The sequence below is a fragment of the Canis aureus genome, chromosome 8 (assembly GCF_053574225.1).
Source record: "Canis aureus isolate CA01 chromosome 8, VMU_Caureus_v.1.0, whole genome shotgun sequence".
NCBI classification, from domain to species: Eukaryota; Metazoa; Chordata; class Mammalia; order Carnivora; family Canidae; genus Canis; species Canis aureus.
This window is the reverse complement of record NC_135618.1, coordinates 55,417,765-55,433,151: the sequence shown is the minus strand read 5'-3', so window position 1 is coordinate 55,433,151 and position 15,387 is coordinate 55,417,765. Positions and strand designations below refer to the sequence as shown.

General features: G+C 40.2%; 1 protein-coding gene across 2 annotated transcripts in view; it reads left to right on the top strand.

Annotated features, from left to right (window-relative positions):
• The window catches only part of COG7 (component of oligomeric golgi complex 7), a 78,085-nt gene that overhangs the window by 26,512 nt on the left and 36,186 nt on the right, over window positions 1-15,387 (top strand). For both annotated transcript variants that reach the window (XM_077907006.1, XM_077907005.1), the window contains exons 7-9: window positions 7,176-7,374; window positions 13,178-13,305; window positions 14,718-14,872. In XM_077907006.1, the coding sequence (XP_077763132.1) occupies window positions 7,176-7,374; window positions 13,178-13,305; window positions 14,718-14,872 (482 nt within the window). The remainder of the gene's footprint in view (window positions 1-7,175; window positions 7,375-13,177; window positions 13,306-14,717; window positions 14,873-15,387) is intronic.

Below are 15,387 nucleotides of genomic sequence, written 5' to 3'. Positions count from 1 at the left end.
TTTCCCTGCCCGGGAAGCTTAACCCTAATGCTGTCATGAGGAAACATGCAGAGAGGAGCACCTGGGTGGGTCAATCAGTTGAGTGTCTGCCTTCACCTTGGGTCATGATCTCCGGGTTTTGGTATTGAGCTATTCATCAGGCTCCCTGCTCGGTGTGAAGCCTGCTTCTCATCTCCCTCTGCCGCTCCTCCTGCTCATGCTCTCTCTTTCTCAAATAAATAAATAAATAAGTCTTTAAAAAAAAAGGAAACATGCAGAACAAATTCAAATTCAAGACCATTTTGTAAAACAGTTGTCCAGGATTCTTTAAAAATGTCAATGTCATGAAAGAAAAAACTTGAGGAATTGATTTTAGATTACAGGAGACAAAAAAAAAGAATGGCAACTAAATGTGACTGCACAATCAATCCTTGATTGGATTCTACAGGATGACAAAAAAAAAAAAAAACATCAAGGACATTACAGGGACTATTGGGGAACTTTGAACTTGAGCCATAGCAGATAAAGGTATTACTTCAAGACTAAGTTTGATAAGTTGTATTGGTGTCCCTATTCTGTTAGGGACAAACTCAGTACTTACATGATGAATGCAATGGTACCAAGTGTGCTCTCTTTAATGCCATAGCCAATTGGATGTTTCCTTAATAGTTGGAAGTTTGCCTAGAGGTAGAAGCAGTGTAAGAATCCTTATCACACACCCAAAGCAGTAGAGGCATGCTGAGCTCAAAAGAACCTGTGCCATCACATTGAATTAATGATGACAAAATTTAGTTTCAGGGTATCATCTTCATCTGTCCTGTTATTTTGAATTTTACTAGTTATAAAATTGAAATGATTTTTTTTATTGCGGTGAAATATATATAATGTAAGATTTACCATTGTTACCATTTTTAAGTTTACGGTCAGGCAGCATTAAGTACATTGGACAATTTGATTAACTATCACTATTATCTGTTTCGAGAACTTTTTTTTTTTTTATAGTATTTTTTTTTTTTTTTTTTTTTTTTATGATAGTCACAGAGAGAGAGAGAGAGAGGCAGAGACACAGGCAGAGGGAGAAGCAGGCTCCATGCACTGGGAGCCCGATGTGGGATTCGATCCCGGGTCTCCAGGATCGCGCCCTAGGCCGAAGGCAGGCGCCAAACCGCTGCGCCACCTAGGGATCCCTGTTTCGAGAACTTTTTAAATCATCCCAAGCAGAAACTGTGTGCCCATTAAGCAATAACTCCCCATTCCCTTCTCCCCCATGCCCTGGTATCTTTTGTGCTACTGTCTCTCTACATTTTCCTATTCTAGATCCCTCTTAGAAGTGGAATTATACAGGGGCACCTGGATGGCTCAGGTGGTTAAGCATCTGCCTTTGGCTCAGGTCATGATCCCAGGATCCCTGGATGGAGCCCTATATAGGGCTCACTGCTTAGCAGGAAAGCTGCTTCTCTCTCTCTCTCTTTCTTTCTTCCTCCGCCTCTCCCCACCACTTATTCTCTCTTTCTCTCTCTCTCTCTCAAATAAATAAATAAAATCTTAAAAAAAGTGGAATCATACAATATCTATTCTTTGTGTCTGGCTTATTCCACTTAGCATAATGTTTTCAAGGATTATCTGTTGTAGCAGATATCACAATTTTCCATTCCTTTCTTACGGCTGAATGATTTTCCATTATATGTATCTACCACATTCTGTTTATTCCCTCATCTGTTAATAAGCACTTGGATCGCTCCCACCTTTTGGCTATTGTGAATAATGCTGCAGTGAATATGGGTGTACAAAAACCTATTTGGATCCCTCTTTTCATTGGTTTTGAGGTATATATCTAGGAATGGAATTGCTGGATCATATCATGCTGGATATTATCATATCATATCATATCATATCATATCATATCATATCATATCGTTTAACCTTTTCAGGGACTGCCAGACTGTTTTCCACAACAGGTGCACCATTTTACCTTCCCACCAGCAAATGTGTGAAGGTTCCAGCTTCTCTACATCTTTGCCAACATTTATTTTCCTTTCCTTTTATTTACTTATTTATGTATTTTAAGGTTGTATTTACTTGAGAGAGAGAGAGAATGAGAATATGTATGGGTTGGGGAGGGGCAGAGGCAGAGGGAGAGGGAGAGAATCTCAAGTAGATTCCCCACCTGGGGCTCGATCTCACAACTCAGAAATAATGATCTGAGCCAAACCAAGAGTTGATGCTTAGCTGACCAAGCCACCCAGGTGCCCAACTAAACTTTTTTTCTAAGAGTTTTATACTTTTAATGTTTGGGTCTGATTAATTTTGACTTAAATTTTTTTTTTAACTTAATTTTTTGTAGTGGTGCAAAGTAAGGCTCCAGTGTTTTTCTTTTGCATGTAGATAATCCAGTTTTCAGAGCACCACTTGTTGAAAAGTCTGCCCTTTGCCCATTGAATAGTCTTGGCACTCTTTTAAAAATCATTTGACAGTGTATGTGACAGTTTATTTCTAGGCTCTCTATCGCATTGGGCTATATGTCTGTCCTTATAGCTGCTGCCACACTGTTTTGATTAGTGTACCTTTGTAGTAAGTTTTGAAATCTGGAAGTGCAAGATAGCCAACATTGTTCTTTTTCAAGATTGTTTTGGCTATTTGAAATTCCTTGAAACTCCATGTGAATTTTTATAATGGGCTTTCCTATTTCTCCAGAAAACATTTTTGGGATTTCAATAGGGATTACCTTGAATCTGTAGATGGCTTTGGGTAGTATTACCATCTTAACAGTATTAAGTCTTCCAGTCTATGAACACAGGATGGTCTTGACATTTATTTGTATCTTTAATTTTTTTCAGCAGCTTTTCATTATTTTCAGCATATAGGTCTTTCAGCTGTTATTAATGGTATTATTTTCTTAATTTCCTTTTTGAGTTGTTCATTGCTAGTGTACAGAAATGCAATTGATTTTTGCTTGTTGATTTTTTTTTATTTTTTTCATTTATTTATGATAGTCACACAGAGAGAGAGAGAGAGAGAGAGGCAGAGACACAGGCAGAGGGAAAAGCAGGCTCCATGCACCAGGAGCCCGACGTGAGATTCGATCCCGGGTCTCCAGGATCGCGCCCTGGGCCAAAGGCAGGCGCTAAACCGCTGCGCCACCCAGGGATCCCCCGCTTGTTGATTTTATATCCTATAATTTTGCTGAATTTATTAATGTTAATTTGTGCGTGTATGTGAATTCTTTTGGGTTTTCTACATTACAAGATCATGCAGTTTATGAAGAGAGATAAGTTTTTCTTTTTTCCTTTACAGTTTAGATGCCTTTTATTTCTTTTTCTTGTCCAATTGTTCTGGCTAGAACTTCCAAAACTATGTTGAATAAAATGGCATATTTGTCTTGTTCCTGGTCTTAGGAAGGGGAAAAACTTTCAGTATTTCATCACTGAGTATGATAGCTGTTTTTCTTATGTGGCCTTTATCATGTTGAGGAAGTTCTTTTCTATTCCTAGCTTTTTGTTTTTGTTTTTAGATTTTATTTATTTATTCATAAGAGACACACAGAGAGAGGCAGAGACATAGGCAGAGGGAGAAGCAGGCTTCCTGCAGGGAGCCTGATACAGGACTTGATCCTTGGACCTCAGGATCACGAGAGCCAAAGGTAGACACTCAACCACTGAGCCACCCAGGCATCCCTCTATTCCTACTGAGTGTTTTTTTGTTTGATTCATTTAACTTTTTTTTTTTTTTAACAGTAAAGGATGTTGAATTTTGTCAAATACTTTTTTTCTGCATAAACCGAGATGGTCATGTGTTTTCTTCCCTTGATTTTCTTAATGTAGCATATTACATTGATTAATTTTTTTTTAATTTTTTATTTATGATAGTCACACACACACACACACACACAGAGAGAGAGAGGCAGAGACACAGGCAGAGGGAGAAGCAGGCTCCATGCACCAGGAGCCCGATGTGGGATTCGATCCCGGGTCTCCAGGATCCCGCCCTGGGCCAAAGGCAGGCGCTAAGCCACTGCGCCACCCAGGGATCCCACATTGATTAATTTTTATGTATTGAACCATTCTTCATTTTAGAGATCCATCCCACTTGGTCATGGTGTATAACCCTTTTAATATGCTTGCTGAATTCAGTCTACTATTATTTTTGGGTATTGTTGATTGTGTATTTATAAGGAGAATGGTCTGTAATTTTCTTTTAGAATCTGATTGGCTTTGGTATCAAATTAATGCTGGCTTCATAGAATGAGTTAGAAAGTGTTTTGTAGGGCAGCCCCGGTGGCACAGCGGTTTGGCGCCGCCTGCAGCCTGGGGTGTGATCCTGGAGACTCGGGATTGAGTCCCACATCGGGCTCCCTGCATGGAGCCTGCTTCTCCCTCTGCCTGTGTCTCTGCCTCTCTCTCTCTGTGTCTATGAGTAAATAAATAAAATCTTAAAAAAAAGTTACCTTAGAAAGTGTTTTGTATTAGTTTGCTAGGACTGCCATAACTAAATATTACAGACCGAATGGTTTTAACAGTAGAATTCATTTTCTCATGGTTCTGGGGACTAGAAGTCCAAGGTCAAGGTATTGGCAGGGTTGGTTTCTTCTGAGACCTCTCTTGACTTGCTGGTGGCAATCTTCTCCCTGTGTCTTCTTTTTATGGGTGTCTGTGTCCTGACTCCTCTTGTTATAAAGACACCAGTCAGATTAGATAAGGGTCCACCCAGATGACCCATTTTACCTTAATTGCCTCTTTAAAACTCCTAGGTCCAAACATAGTCACATTCTGGATACTGGGGGTTTGGACTTTTTTTTTTGGGGGGGGAGGTTTGGACTTTTAACATGAATTTTGAGGAGACACAGTTCAGAATATAGAATGCTCTCCAATGTTTTTAGAAGAGTTTGAGAAGGATTGGCGTTAATTCTTTTTTTGGTGGGGGTTGTTAATTCTTTTAATGTTTGGTAGAATTCATCAGTGAAGCCATCTGGTTCTCAGTTGTTCTGGGGTTTTTTTGCTAGGAAGTTTTTGATTACTGATTCTGCCTCCTTCCTACTTAGTTATAAAGACTATTTAAATTTTCTCTTTCTTCTTCAGTTACTTTTGGTAAATTGTGTTTCTAGGAATTTGTCTATTTCATCTAAGTTATCTAATTTATTGGCATATCCTTCATCATAGTGTCATATAATCCCTTTTATTTCTGTAAAATTGGTAGTAAATGTACCCATCTTCATTTCTGATTTTATTTTTAAAGATTTTATTTATTTATTCATCAGAGACACAGAGAGAGAGAGAGGCAGTGACACAGGCAGAGGGAGAAGCAGACTCCCTGTAGGGAGCCCAATGTGGGACTCGATCCTGGGACTCCAGGATTATGCCCTGGGCCCAAGGCAGGTGCTAAACCGCTGAGCCATCCAGGCATCCCTCATTTCTGATTTTAGTAACTCAAGTCTTCTTTCTTTCTTTCTTTCTTTCTTTCTTTCTTTCTTTCTTTCTTTTTTTTTTTTGTCAGTCTAGATAACAGGCTTGTTAATTTTGTTGATCTTTTCAAAGAACCAACTAGTTTTGTTGATTTTTAAAATTCACTTTCTGTTCTTTATTTCATTTACTTCTCCTCTGATCATTTTATTTCCTTCCTTCTGCTAGCTTTGGGTTACCTTTCTTTTTTTTCTTTTTCTTAATGTGTACAGTTAGGTTACTGATTTGAGATATTTCTTCCTCTTTAATGTATGTGTTTAAAGCTACAAAATTCCCTCTTAGTGTTGCTTTTGCTGTATCCCATAACTTTGGGGAAGTTGTGTTTTCATTTTCATTCCTCTCAGGGTATTTCCTCATAAAATTTTGAGTTTATTGATTTTATAGTTTTTAAACTTGCACCTCTTTTGGCCTTAGAGTTACCTAAGATTGGCCTTACATCTTGTTTTCATGTTTGTACATGTTTAAGTTATAATAAAAAAGCATTTGAGAGGCACCTGGGTGGCTCAGTCAGTTAAGCATCTGTCTTTGGCCCAGGTCATGATTCCAGGGTCCTGGATCGAGTCACACATCAGGCTCTCTGCTCAGCGGAGAGTCTGCTTCTCTCTTTCCCTCTGCTCCTCCTTTTTCTCTGCTCTCTCTCTCTCTCTCACTCTCTCAAATAAATAAATAAAATCTTTAAAATAAAAAAACTTAAAAAGTTAAACATTTGACCAACACAGGGGAGACTGTGAGAACTACTCTCTAAATGTACTGCGTACATTTTTCCAGGTTTGTCCAAGAGATCAATAGTATATAAAACAGGAAAAAAAAAAAGACTTTTTAAAAAGATTTTTTTTATTTATTAGAGAGAGAGAGAGAGAACACAAGCAAGGGGAGCAGGAAAGGGAGAAGCAGGCTCCCCACCAAGCAGAGAGCCTGATGTGGGGCTTGATGCCAGGACCCTGGGATCATGACCTGAGCAGAAGGCAGACACCAACTGAGCCACAGGTACCCCTGGACTCTTGGTGAATAAGTAAATCTATAATCTTTTTTTTTTTTTAATATTTTATTTATTTATTCATGAGAGACACACACACACACACACAGATATTGAGAGAGAGGCAGAGGCAGAAACACAGGCGGAGGGAGAAGCAGGCACCATACAGGGAGCCCAGTGCAAGACTTGATCCCGGGACCTCAGGATCACGCCATGAGCCAAAGGCAGATGCTCAGCCGCTGAGCCAGCCAGGTGTCCCGTAAATCTATAATCTAAAAGGCCCTGGATACACTCTTCCTGATGGTCCTTAGAATAAAAGACAAATCCATCTTTACTGAAGATCAGTCTCACGGGGTAGAGGTGGCTATGGACTGTTCTGTACATCTAGCTGAATGTCCTCCGACCCTGACTCAGCGACTTGCTCTTTATTTTGTTCCCTGTCTGCCACACACTCCCAGTTCCTGCACTGTTACCCTCACTGTCCTCAGTAGCCATCTAAATACTACCTGTGATAGATTTGAAAAGAGGAGCTTGGGATCAGTAATAGACATAAAGTAGCTAATCGTCCTGAACAAGTTGCAAGTTCTGGGCTTTCTGAGCTTGTTTGAGTTGGGGCTAAAGAATGCTTGGTGCTTCAAGCTCTTGACCAGGCCAGTTTCCAGCTGTTGGAGACATTCCTCTGAGAGCATTCAGGAGACTGCTTCTTTAAACGGTATGCTCCTGCTTGGTCCTGTGTGCTAATGCGTTACTCTCTCCCACTGCAGGTTTTCAAGAACCCCCACGAGGTGGTGACTGTGCTGCTGATTCAGACTCTGGGGGCCTTGCTGCCCACTCTACCTGACTGCCTCAGCTCCGGCGTGGAGAGGGCAGGGCCTGAGCTAGAGCTCCTCAAGCTGCTAGAGTTCTATGACGCCACCGCCCACTTTGCCAAGGGGTTGGAGATGGCACAGCTCCCCCACCCACGTAAACATTCCTTCTGGCTTGTCTTTACTTGCTCTTTTTGAAGCTTCTGGGGCCTGGGTTTGCTGTCTTTTCAGATGACTGATTTTATAGAATTGGAAGGGATCTTTGTCTTCCTTCTTAGCAAATATAGAAGCCTTTTCCATGAAAGCGTTGCCATTATGGAAATGGTTGTTACCTATTGTATTAACCAGTCCCAGTGCTACTAGGGGCTCTGCATGCTCTGGGGAAGTGACGGGCACTTTGGCAGGGGCTTAGAATATGAAAGAGGTAGCTGGGCACCAGTGGCCTTGAATTGGCAGCAGGTTACATTGGGAGGGTAGAGTCCTCTTCCCTTTGAGGCATCATAAAACCTCAGACCACTCAACCTAAAAAGTAAGTTGAAGAGAACAAAGAGGTTAGAGGAACTTTTTGTTGGGACTTCAGCAAGTTTTTAAGGGCAGGGAAGGGTTGTGTTGGGACTAAGGGTGGTTATGGGGGAAATGGACCTTCCCTAGCTGCATCTGGGAGCACAGCACTCCTAATTCCCATTTAGGAACACAGCAGTGGTATGTTACCTGTATCCCTGGTTAAGTTAAAACCATCATAGACTTTTAAGTAGCACAGATCTCGTGACACATGCTGCTGTCAAATCAGGAAATCACTTCAGGAAGCTTTGTTCTGCCATTTGGCTGCTATGTGTCACTAACTTGGTTTATTTAATAGTTATTCTCTTTAATTACATTTGTGTATAATTACTTTGTACATTCCAGGGAGTGTTTATTGTTCGAGTTCCAGATGATTCATAGGTGTTTTGGCTCACTCGCTCGGCAGGTCTCAGTTGTGGGAGAGGCAAGGGGGATGTGGATAGCTTCCAGAGGACCAAGATGCCATGTCCAAGTGGCTAGAGTGTAGGACAAGCTACCTACTAGAGCAGAGTAGAATGAAGGTAGGGCAAAGGACAGGCTGCCTTCCTCCCACTGTTGATGGATATTCTTGAAGAAGAGAGAGCCAAAGAATCAGACATAGAAGTGCTTTGTTAGCCAGCCACAGAAACTTAGATTTTTAATGATTCCTATTGAGGTTTTCCAAAAGTACTTTTTTTAATGTAAAAAGATACTTCAAAAACACACAAAAATAAAAATAGGTACAAGAAAATAAAAATGATTCACCACCTTCGCACTCAGAAACACTGGCAGCCTTGTTATATTTTCTCCCAGGAATTCCAAGTTTCTTTTTTTTTTATTTTTTTATTTTTATTTATTTATGATAGTCACACAGAGACAGAGAGAGAGAGAGAGGCAGAGACACAGGCAGAGGGAGAAGCAGGCTCCACGCACCGGGAGCCCGACGTGGGATTCGATCCCGGGTCTCCAGGATCGTGCCCTGGGCCAAAGGCAGGCACTAAACCGCTGCGCCACCCAGGGATCCCTCTCCCAGTAATTCCAATATAAATACACATTTTCCACAAATATATATATAAATATATACACATACATGTCTTTAAAACTGGTATATATAATCTTAAATTATCTTTTTTTGCTCAATATAATTAGTATTTAAAAAATGTCATTAAATGTTTTCCCAAGACATGGTTTTTAATAATCACTTGATAACTATGGCTTACTTTAATTTTTTTATCCACCACTATAAATAGAAGTATTATGAACAATCTAACATTAATTTTGAGCCCCCAAATTTTGCTTATTACTTAGGATAAGTTTAAAAATTACAGTTGTTAAAAAATGAACATTTTAAAGATGTTTATCATATTTTGCTCTTTAGAAAGTTTCTCCCTATTTTCCTGTCTGTCAGGAGTGAGTGAGGGCACCCATCCCTCATGCCTAGATGCTCTAGATGCTCCTGTTTTTTCCCTATAATTGCCTGGTTCTTAGACAATTAATGATATTTCATTTTGATTTTTCATTTCGTTGATTACTATCAAGTTTTAGTTTACATTATAAATTTTTTTTTCTCTTCCAAATTGCTTATTCTTTTGCCTGTTTTTCTTTTAGAGGGTTTAATCTGTTTCTGGTCAATTTATAAGAGCATTTTATTTAAAATGATATATATATATATATATATATATATCATTAAATACATAACAGAAGGCAACAAAGTACGTTATAAAAATTCATTATAAAAAAAAATTCATGATAATCGAAATCTATAACACAAACTGAAAATCTCCTATAATCCCAGCTTGCCAAAAATAACCACAGTTAAAAATTTGGTATATCTTCCAGAAATAAACTTATGTAATAAGGATTTTATTCCCATTGTTTATCAAGTATGTTGGCAGCTATATTTTCTAACTTTATATTTTGCCTTTAACATTTTTTCTATTTTAGTAACGCATGTAATAATTAGAAATATATAAAAGATTATGCAATAGGAAAACTAAATTTTTAAGATAATTTAAGTTGGTTTTATAATTAATAAACAATGGGTATCCATTATAGAAAAACTAAAAAAACACAAGGAAGAACATTCTCCATCTGGCATCTAGAAATAGTATTTTGTGTTTATGTATATGCAGATTCTGTATGAATGAGAGTATCTCTGTATCCTTAAATATTTTTTAAAAAGATTTTATTTATTGATTAGAGTGTGTACACGTGTAAGAGTAAGCACGAGCAGGGGAAGGGGCAGAGGGAGAAGCAGATTCCCCAATGAGCCTGATGATGATTCGGGGCTCCATCCTAGAATCATGACCTGAGCTGAAGGCAGATGCCTAACTGACTGAGCCACACAGGCGCCCCTCCTTTAAATGTGTTTTTAATAGAGTATATTGTTATTTTTATCAACCCCCCCAATTTTATATTGCCTCAATAATGTCACCTAATACACAAATTTTTCACAGAAGTCTTTTTTTTTTTTTGTTCCACAGAAGTCTTTATAGCTACTTCCCCACCTCTGGCTCCATTAAGATCAGTTAGTTGGTGCACATTGTATCTGGTTGTCTTATCTCTTTAATTTCTTATTCTGAAACAGTCATCTCTTTTTTGTCTTTCATGACACTGACCTCTTTGAAGAATACAGGGTAATTTTCTAGTAGAATGTCCCATATTCTGGAACTGTCTGTGATTGTTCCCTCAAGATTAAATTTAGATTAAATATTTCGGCAAGAATGCTACATATTTCCTTTGGCATCACATCAGGGACACATAATGTCCAATCATTGGTGATGGTTGGATTAATCACTTGGTAGATGTATCCACTAGATCTCTCCATTACAAAGGTACCTCTTCCTCTTTGTAATTAATAAATAATCCATGGGGTGATGCTTTGAGCCCATAGGAATAACTAATCCTCAGAAAACATTTACCCAGTGACTTCAGCATCCATCAGTAATCCTTACCTGAATAAACTTTTACACTGCTGATTATAAAATGATTTCCTAATTCTCTCTACATCTATTTGCAGGCCTTTTATATTATAAAGAAGATAGTTCCCTTTCTGTCCTCACTTTTTAAAAGTTTTTTATATATAAGTAATTTCTACACCCCATGTGCTGCTCAAACTCAAAACCTTGAGATCAAGAGATCAAGAGTCCTCTGACTGAGCCAGCCAGTTGTCCCCTTTGCTCACTGTAATATCACTGTAAATCCATGGATTCTCTTTTATTCATTGTGTTAAAATTTATTATTGCCATTATTCATTTTGATGCTCGAATTATTTCAAATTTGGTCAGTGGTTGCCCCTTCAGGCTGCCTCTTTGATTTTTTTGTTGTGTCCCCACCAGTCTTTGAGTGCTTTCTTGCTGTTGGGCACAAACTGTTCCAGGAACACATACCTTCCCTGCCTCAGACCTGCATTTTCCCAAGGAGCCTGGTTTCTTCTAATGGAAAATAGTATTTAGAACAAGGTCTGGACACCAAGAGTACCCATTGTTGCTAGGTTTCTAGGCTCTTTTGCTGGATAGAGCTAGGAAACACTTATTTCCAGTTTCTGCTGATTGTTCCAAATCAGATCCACTACCACAAATTTTTACTTTCTGACTTACCAGTTACATCCTCCCTTTTAAAAAAAATTTTTATTTAAAGATTTTATTTATTCATAGAGACAGAGAGAGGCAGAGACACAGGCAGAGGGAGAAGCAGGCTCCATACAGGAAGCCTGACGTGGGACTTGATCCCAGGTCTCCAGGATCACACCCTAGGCTGCAGGCGGCGCTAAACCGCTGTGCCACTGGGGCTGCCCCAGTTACATCCCTTCTTGTACAGTGAGAACTCTGATTCCTAACCGAGTGTGTGTGTGTATGTGTTTTATATATGTACACGTCCAATTATTTTTCATGACTGCTTCATGGGTAGGTCACATTTAATTTATTCCTTCAACTGCAAATGGAGTAGTCCTGGAATGTCACATGCTGAGATTGCTATGCTGAGCAAAACCAGACTGCTGTCATACAACATCTATTCTGGTGGGAGATAACCAGATGATCATAGTAATGGGTGTATAATTACAAAATGAGGTGAGTACTTTGAAGAAAAGCAGAGTGGTTCTAGAGGAATATATGAACAAACAAAGCTGACTGAGCCTGGTGACTTGAGCTAGATGAGTCCTGAAAGAAAAAATGGGAGGTGACCAGATGCAGGAGGATAAGGGAGAACAGGGTCCTTCCAGACAGAAGCACCATCTTGTGACCAGAAGGGAGCCTGATGCTTCTGAGGAACCAAGAGAAGGTTGGAGACCAGGGCCATTATGAGGGAGGAAAGGCTGGCGCAGTAGTCAATAAAAAGAGAAGGCTTTTATTGAGTATTACCACACGCTAAACACAGATTTTATGTAGTTTCCACCAAGGCCTTATAAGAATGACGCCATTACTAACCTCAATTTATAGCTGAGGAAACAGGCATCGAAAGTTCTATCATCATACATGGCCACATAGGTTAGAGACAGGGGAGCTTGGATGGAAACGCCTTCACTCTTTGCTGCCTCCCTCTTCCACCTTCTGAGGTCAGTGCGTGTGGGTCCTTGCAGGCTAGAGAAAAGATTTTGGATTCCAGCTGACCCACTCAAAGACCGATTAGGAATATGTCAGAAAGATTACAGGAGGCAGCCTGAAGGGGTAACCACTGACCAAATTTGAAATAATTTGGGCATCCAAGTGAATAATGACAATATTGGATCATAACACAATGAATACAAAAGGAATCCACGAATTCACAGGAATATTAAAGACAGCAAGAAAGGAAGATCTCTTTACAAGAGAAAGCCTGCAGATAGATGTAGAAGGAATGAGATAAGTAGAAAACCACCATTTAATAATGAGCAGTGTAAAAGTTTATTCAGGCAAGGATTATCAATGGTTGCTGATGTCACTTGGGTAAACATTCAAGTTAAAAACTGAATTGCTATGTCCTGGAATATGCCCATTTCAATATTTGATACAATCATGCTTTTTTTTTTTTTTAATGTAGTTGAATATAGGAATCTTTGGAAGCCTTATATATGGGGTATCATGTCCATAAAGTCCTGGAAAAGTGTTTTTCCTACAGAGCCTTTTCTTTGTAACACTTCTGGAACTTGGCCTTGGTTAGAGTTATCATTTGAAGGGATTCCTAACAATAGTGGGTTATGGGAAGAAGCGAGTTGGTGTCTTTACTTGTGGTCTAGACAAATTTTACACAGAACCCAAATTCATCAAAATATTTACTGAAGTGATTGCTGCAGCTTCTATGAAAACAAAAGCAGATTAACAAAATATAGTCACCCCTGAGATGAAACCAGCAAAGTTCCAGTACATTACCTTTCACCTGTTGTTTGCCAGCAATTTCAGACTCTTTGTTCATTATTGATTTTAATTTTTGATTCCCTCAAGATGAGTACAACCTGGTGAAAGTCACAGAACTGGTGGAGGCTGTGTATGGTCCATACAAACCCTACCAGCTGAAGTATGGTGACCTGGAAGAGAAGAACGTCCTCATCCAAATCAGCGCGGTGCCTTTGGTAATGTCACAGCACTGCCGGTGGCCAGTGAGGGATCATCTGGTTTGCCAGCCATGGGGTTGGGGGTGGGATGCACTGGAGAAGGTGGAGAGTAGCATCAAACATGCAAAGAGTGGGAACAGGTATGCAAAAAACAGGCTCTAAGTACCTTGTGGACTCTTGTAGTCCAAGTGTAAAATGAGACCTCAGATGCGCTGCCAGTTTTCTATTTAAAATCTCAAAAGTCCAGCAGAATGAGAGACTTAAATCTTTTTTCTTTTTTTTAAGATTTTATTTATTCATGCATGAGAAACACAGAGAGAGACAGAGACATAGGCAGAGGGAGAAGCAGGCTCCATGCAGGGAGCCCAATGCGGGACTCAATTCCAGGACCCAGGATCACAACCTGAGCCAAAGGCGCTTAACCACTGAGCAACCCAGGTGCCCCGAGAGACTTAAATCCTTTGGGTATAGGGGATCCCTGGGTAGCTCAGCGGTTTAGCGCCTGCCTTTGGCCCAGGGCGTGATCCTGGAGTCCCGGGATCGAGTCCCGCGTCGGGCTCTTGGCATGGAGCCTGCTTCTCCCTCTGCCTGTGTTTCTGCCTCTCTCTATCTCTCTCTCTCATGAATAAATAAATCTTAAAAAAAAAAATCTTTTGGGTATAAGTTGATCATCTCCCTGATTTAATGAATTCTTTTTTTTTTTTTGTAATTGAATTTTTTTTTTATTGGTCTTCAATTTACCAACATACAGAATAACCCCCAGTGCCCGTCAACCAATCACTCCCACCCCCCGCCCTCCTCCCCTTCTACCCCTGATGTAATGAATTCTTATTATGGTAGTCTTTTGTCTAAGGAACATATGCAAATGGACACGGCCCCTGAGCATTCATGGACGGTGGTCCCGGGGCAGGTTTACTTGCACAGGCCTCCAAGGAGAAGGGAAGGCATTCCCATTGCCAACATAAGGTTATCTAGCATGAAGTGATTTAAGAGCAGATCTCACACTAGTTAAGTTCTGCTGCCTCCTGCCATTTTTCTGTTTTCTAGGGACATGCCTAGAAAGTCCATTCCACTTCAGTTAACGTTCTTGCCCCTGGAAGAAGCATTTTCCTTTCCCTACATTCTTTGGGAGCATTTGATATGGAGAATTTGAATTCTAGCTTTAGGCCCAGAGGAGAAGTCCTATCTTAATCACAGAAAGAGATGAAAAGTGTAAAGCTTTTCTGCCAGGAGCCAGTGTGTGTGATCTCACCGGCCATGTAGATGTCCTCCCTTGGTTTGGACTCTCGAAGGGCTCTTGCAGCTTGGGACTGTATTTCTGCCACCTGACCATGGGTGAAGAGGTTTGGAGGTCTCCCCCATCTTCATGTTGTCTATTCCTTTGTTCTGGAGTCTGAGGTGGCTTTTGTTTGTCTGTATTTGCTGAGCAGGAGCACGGGGAAGTCATTGACTGCGTGCAGGAGCTGAGCCACTCTGTGAACAAGCTGTTTGGTCTGGCTTCTGCAGCCGTTGACAGATGCATCAGATTCACCAATGGCCTGGGGACCTGTGGCTTGCTGGCAGCATTGAAATCCCTCTTTGCCAAGTAAGGCTGGGGTGTGGGGCAGAAGTTGCTGACCACCCTGGTTCAAAATGCTTGTGTTCTGTGTTCCTACTGTGAGCCCTGGAGAAGCATGCATATCTGAGCCTGAGGGGGCAGTCTTAAGGATGTTCATTGCAGCACTGTTAGTAACAGTGGAATCTTTGAAGCAGCCTGAATGCCCATGAATTTGGCAGCACCAGATAAGATAGAGTATACTCGTTGAAGGGGACCCTTTTGGCATATACAGCATTAATTAGATCTGCACATATTAACATTGATAGATGTCAGAAACATAGTGTGGATTGAAGAAAAGCAAGTTGTAGATTACTATATAGAGTCTAGTACAGTATATAAAAAGAATATGCAAAAAATAGAGTGTATTTTCCATAGCAGGGTTCAGGAAACTTTCTCTGCAGAGGGCCAGAGGGTAAGCATTTTAGGTTTTGTGGGTCTTATGGTCAATAGAGACTTTGTAGACAACACATAAATGGGCGTGGCTGCATTCCAGGAAAACTTTA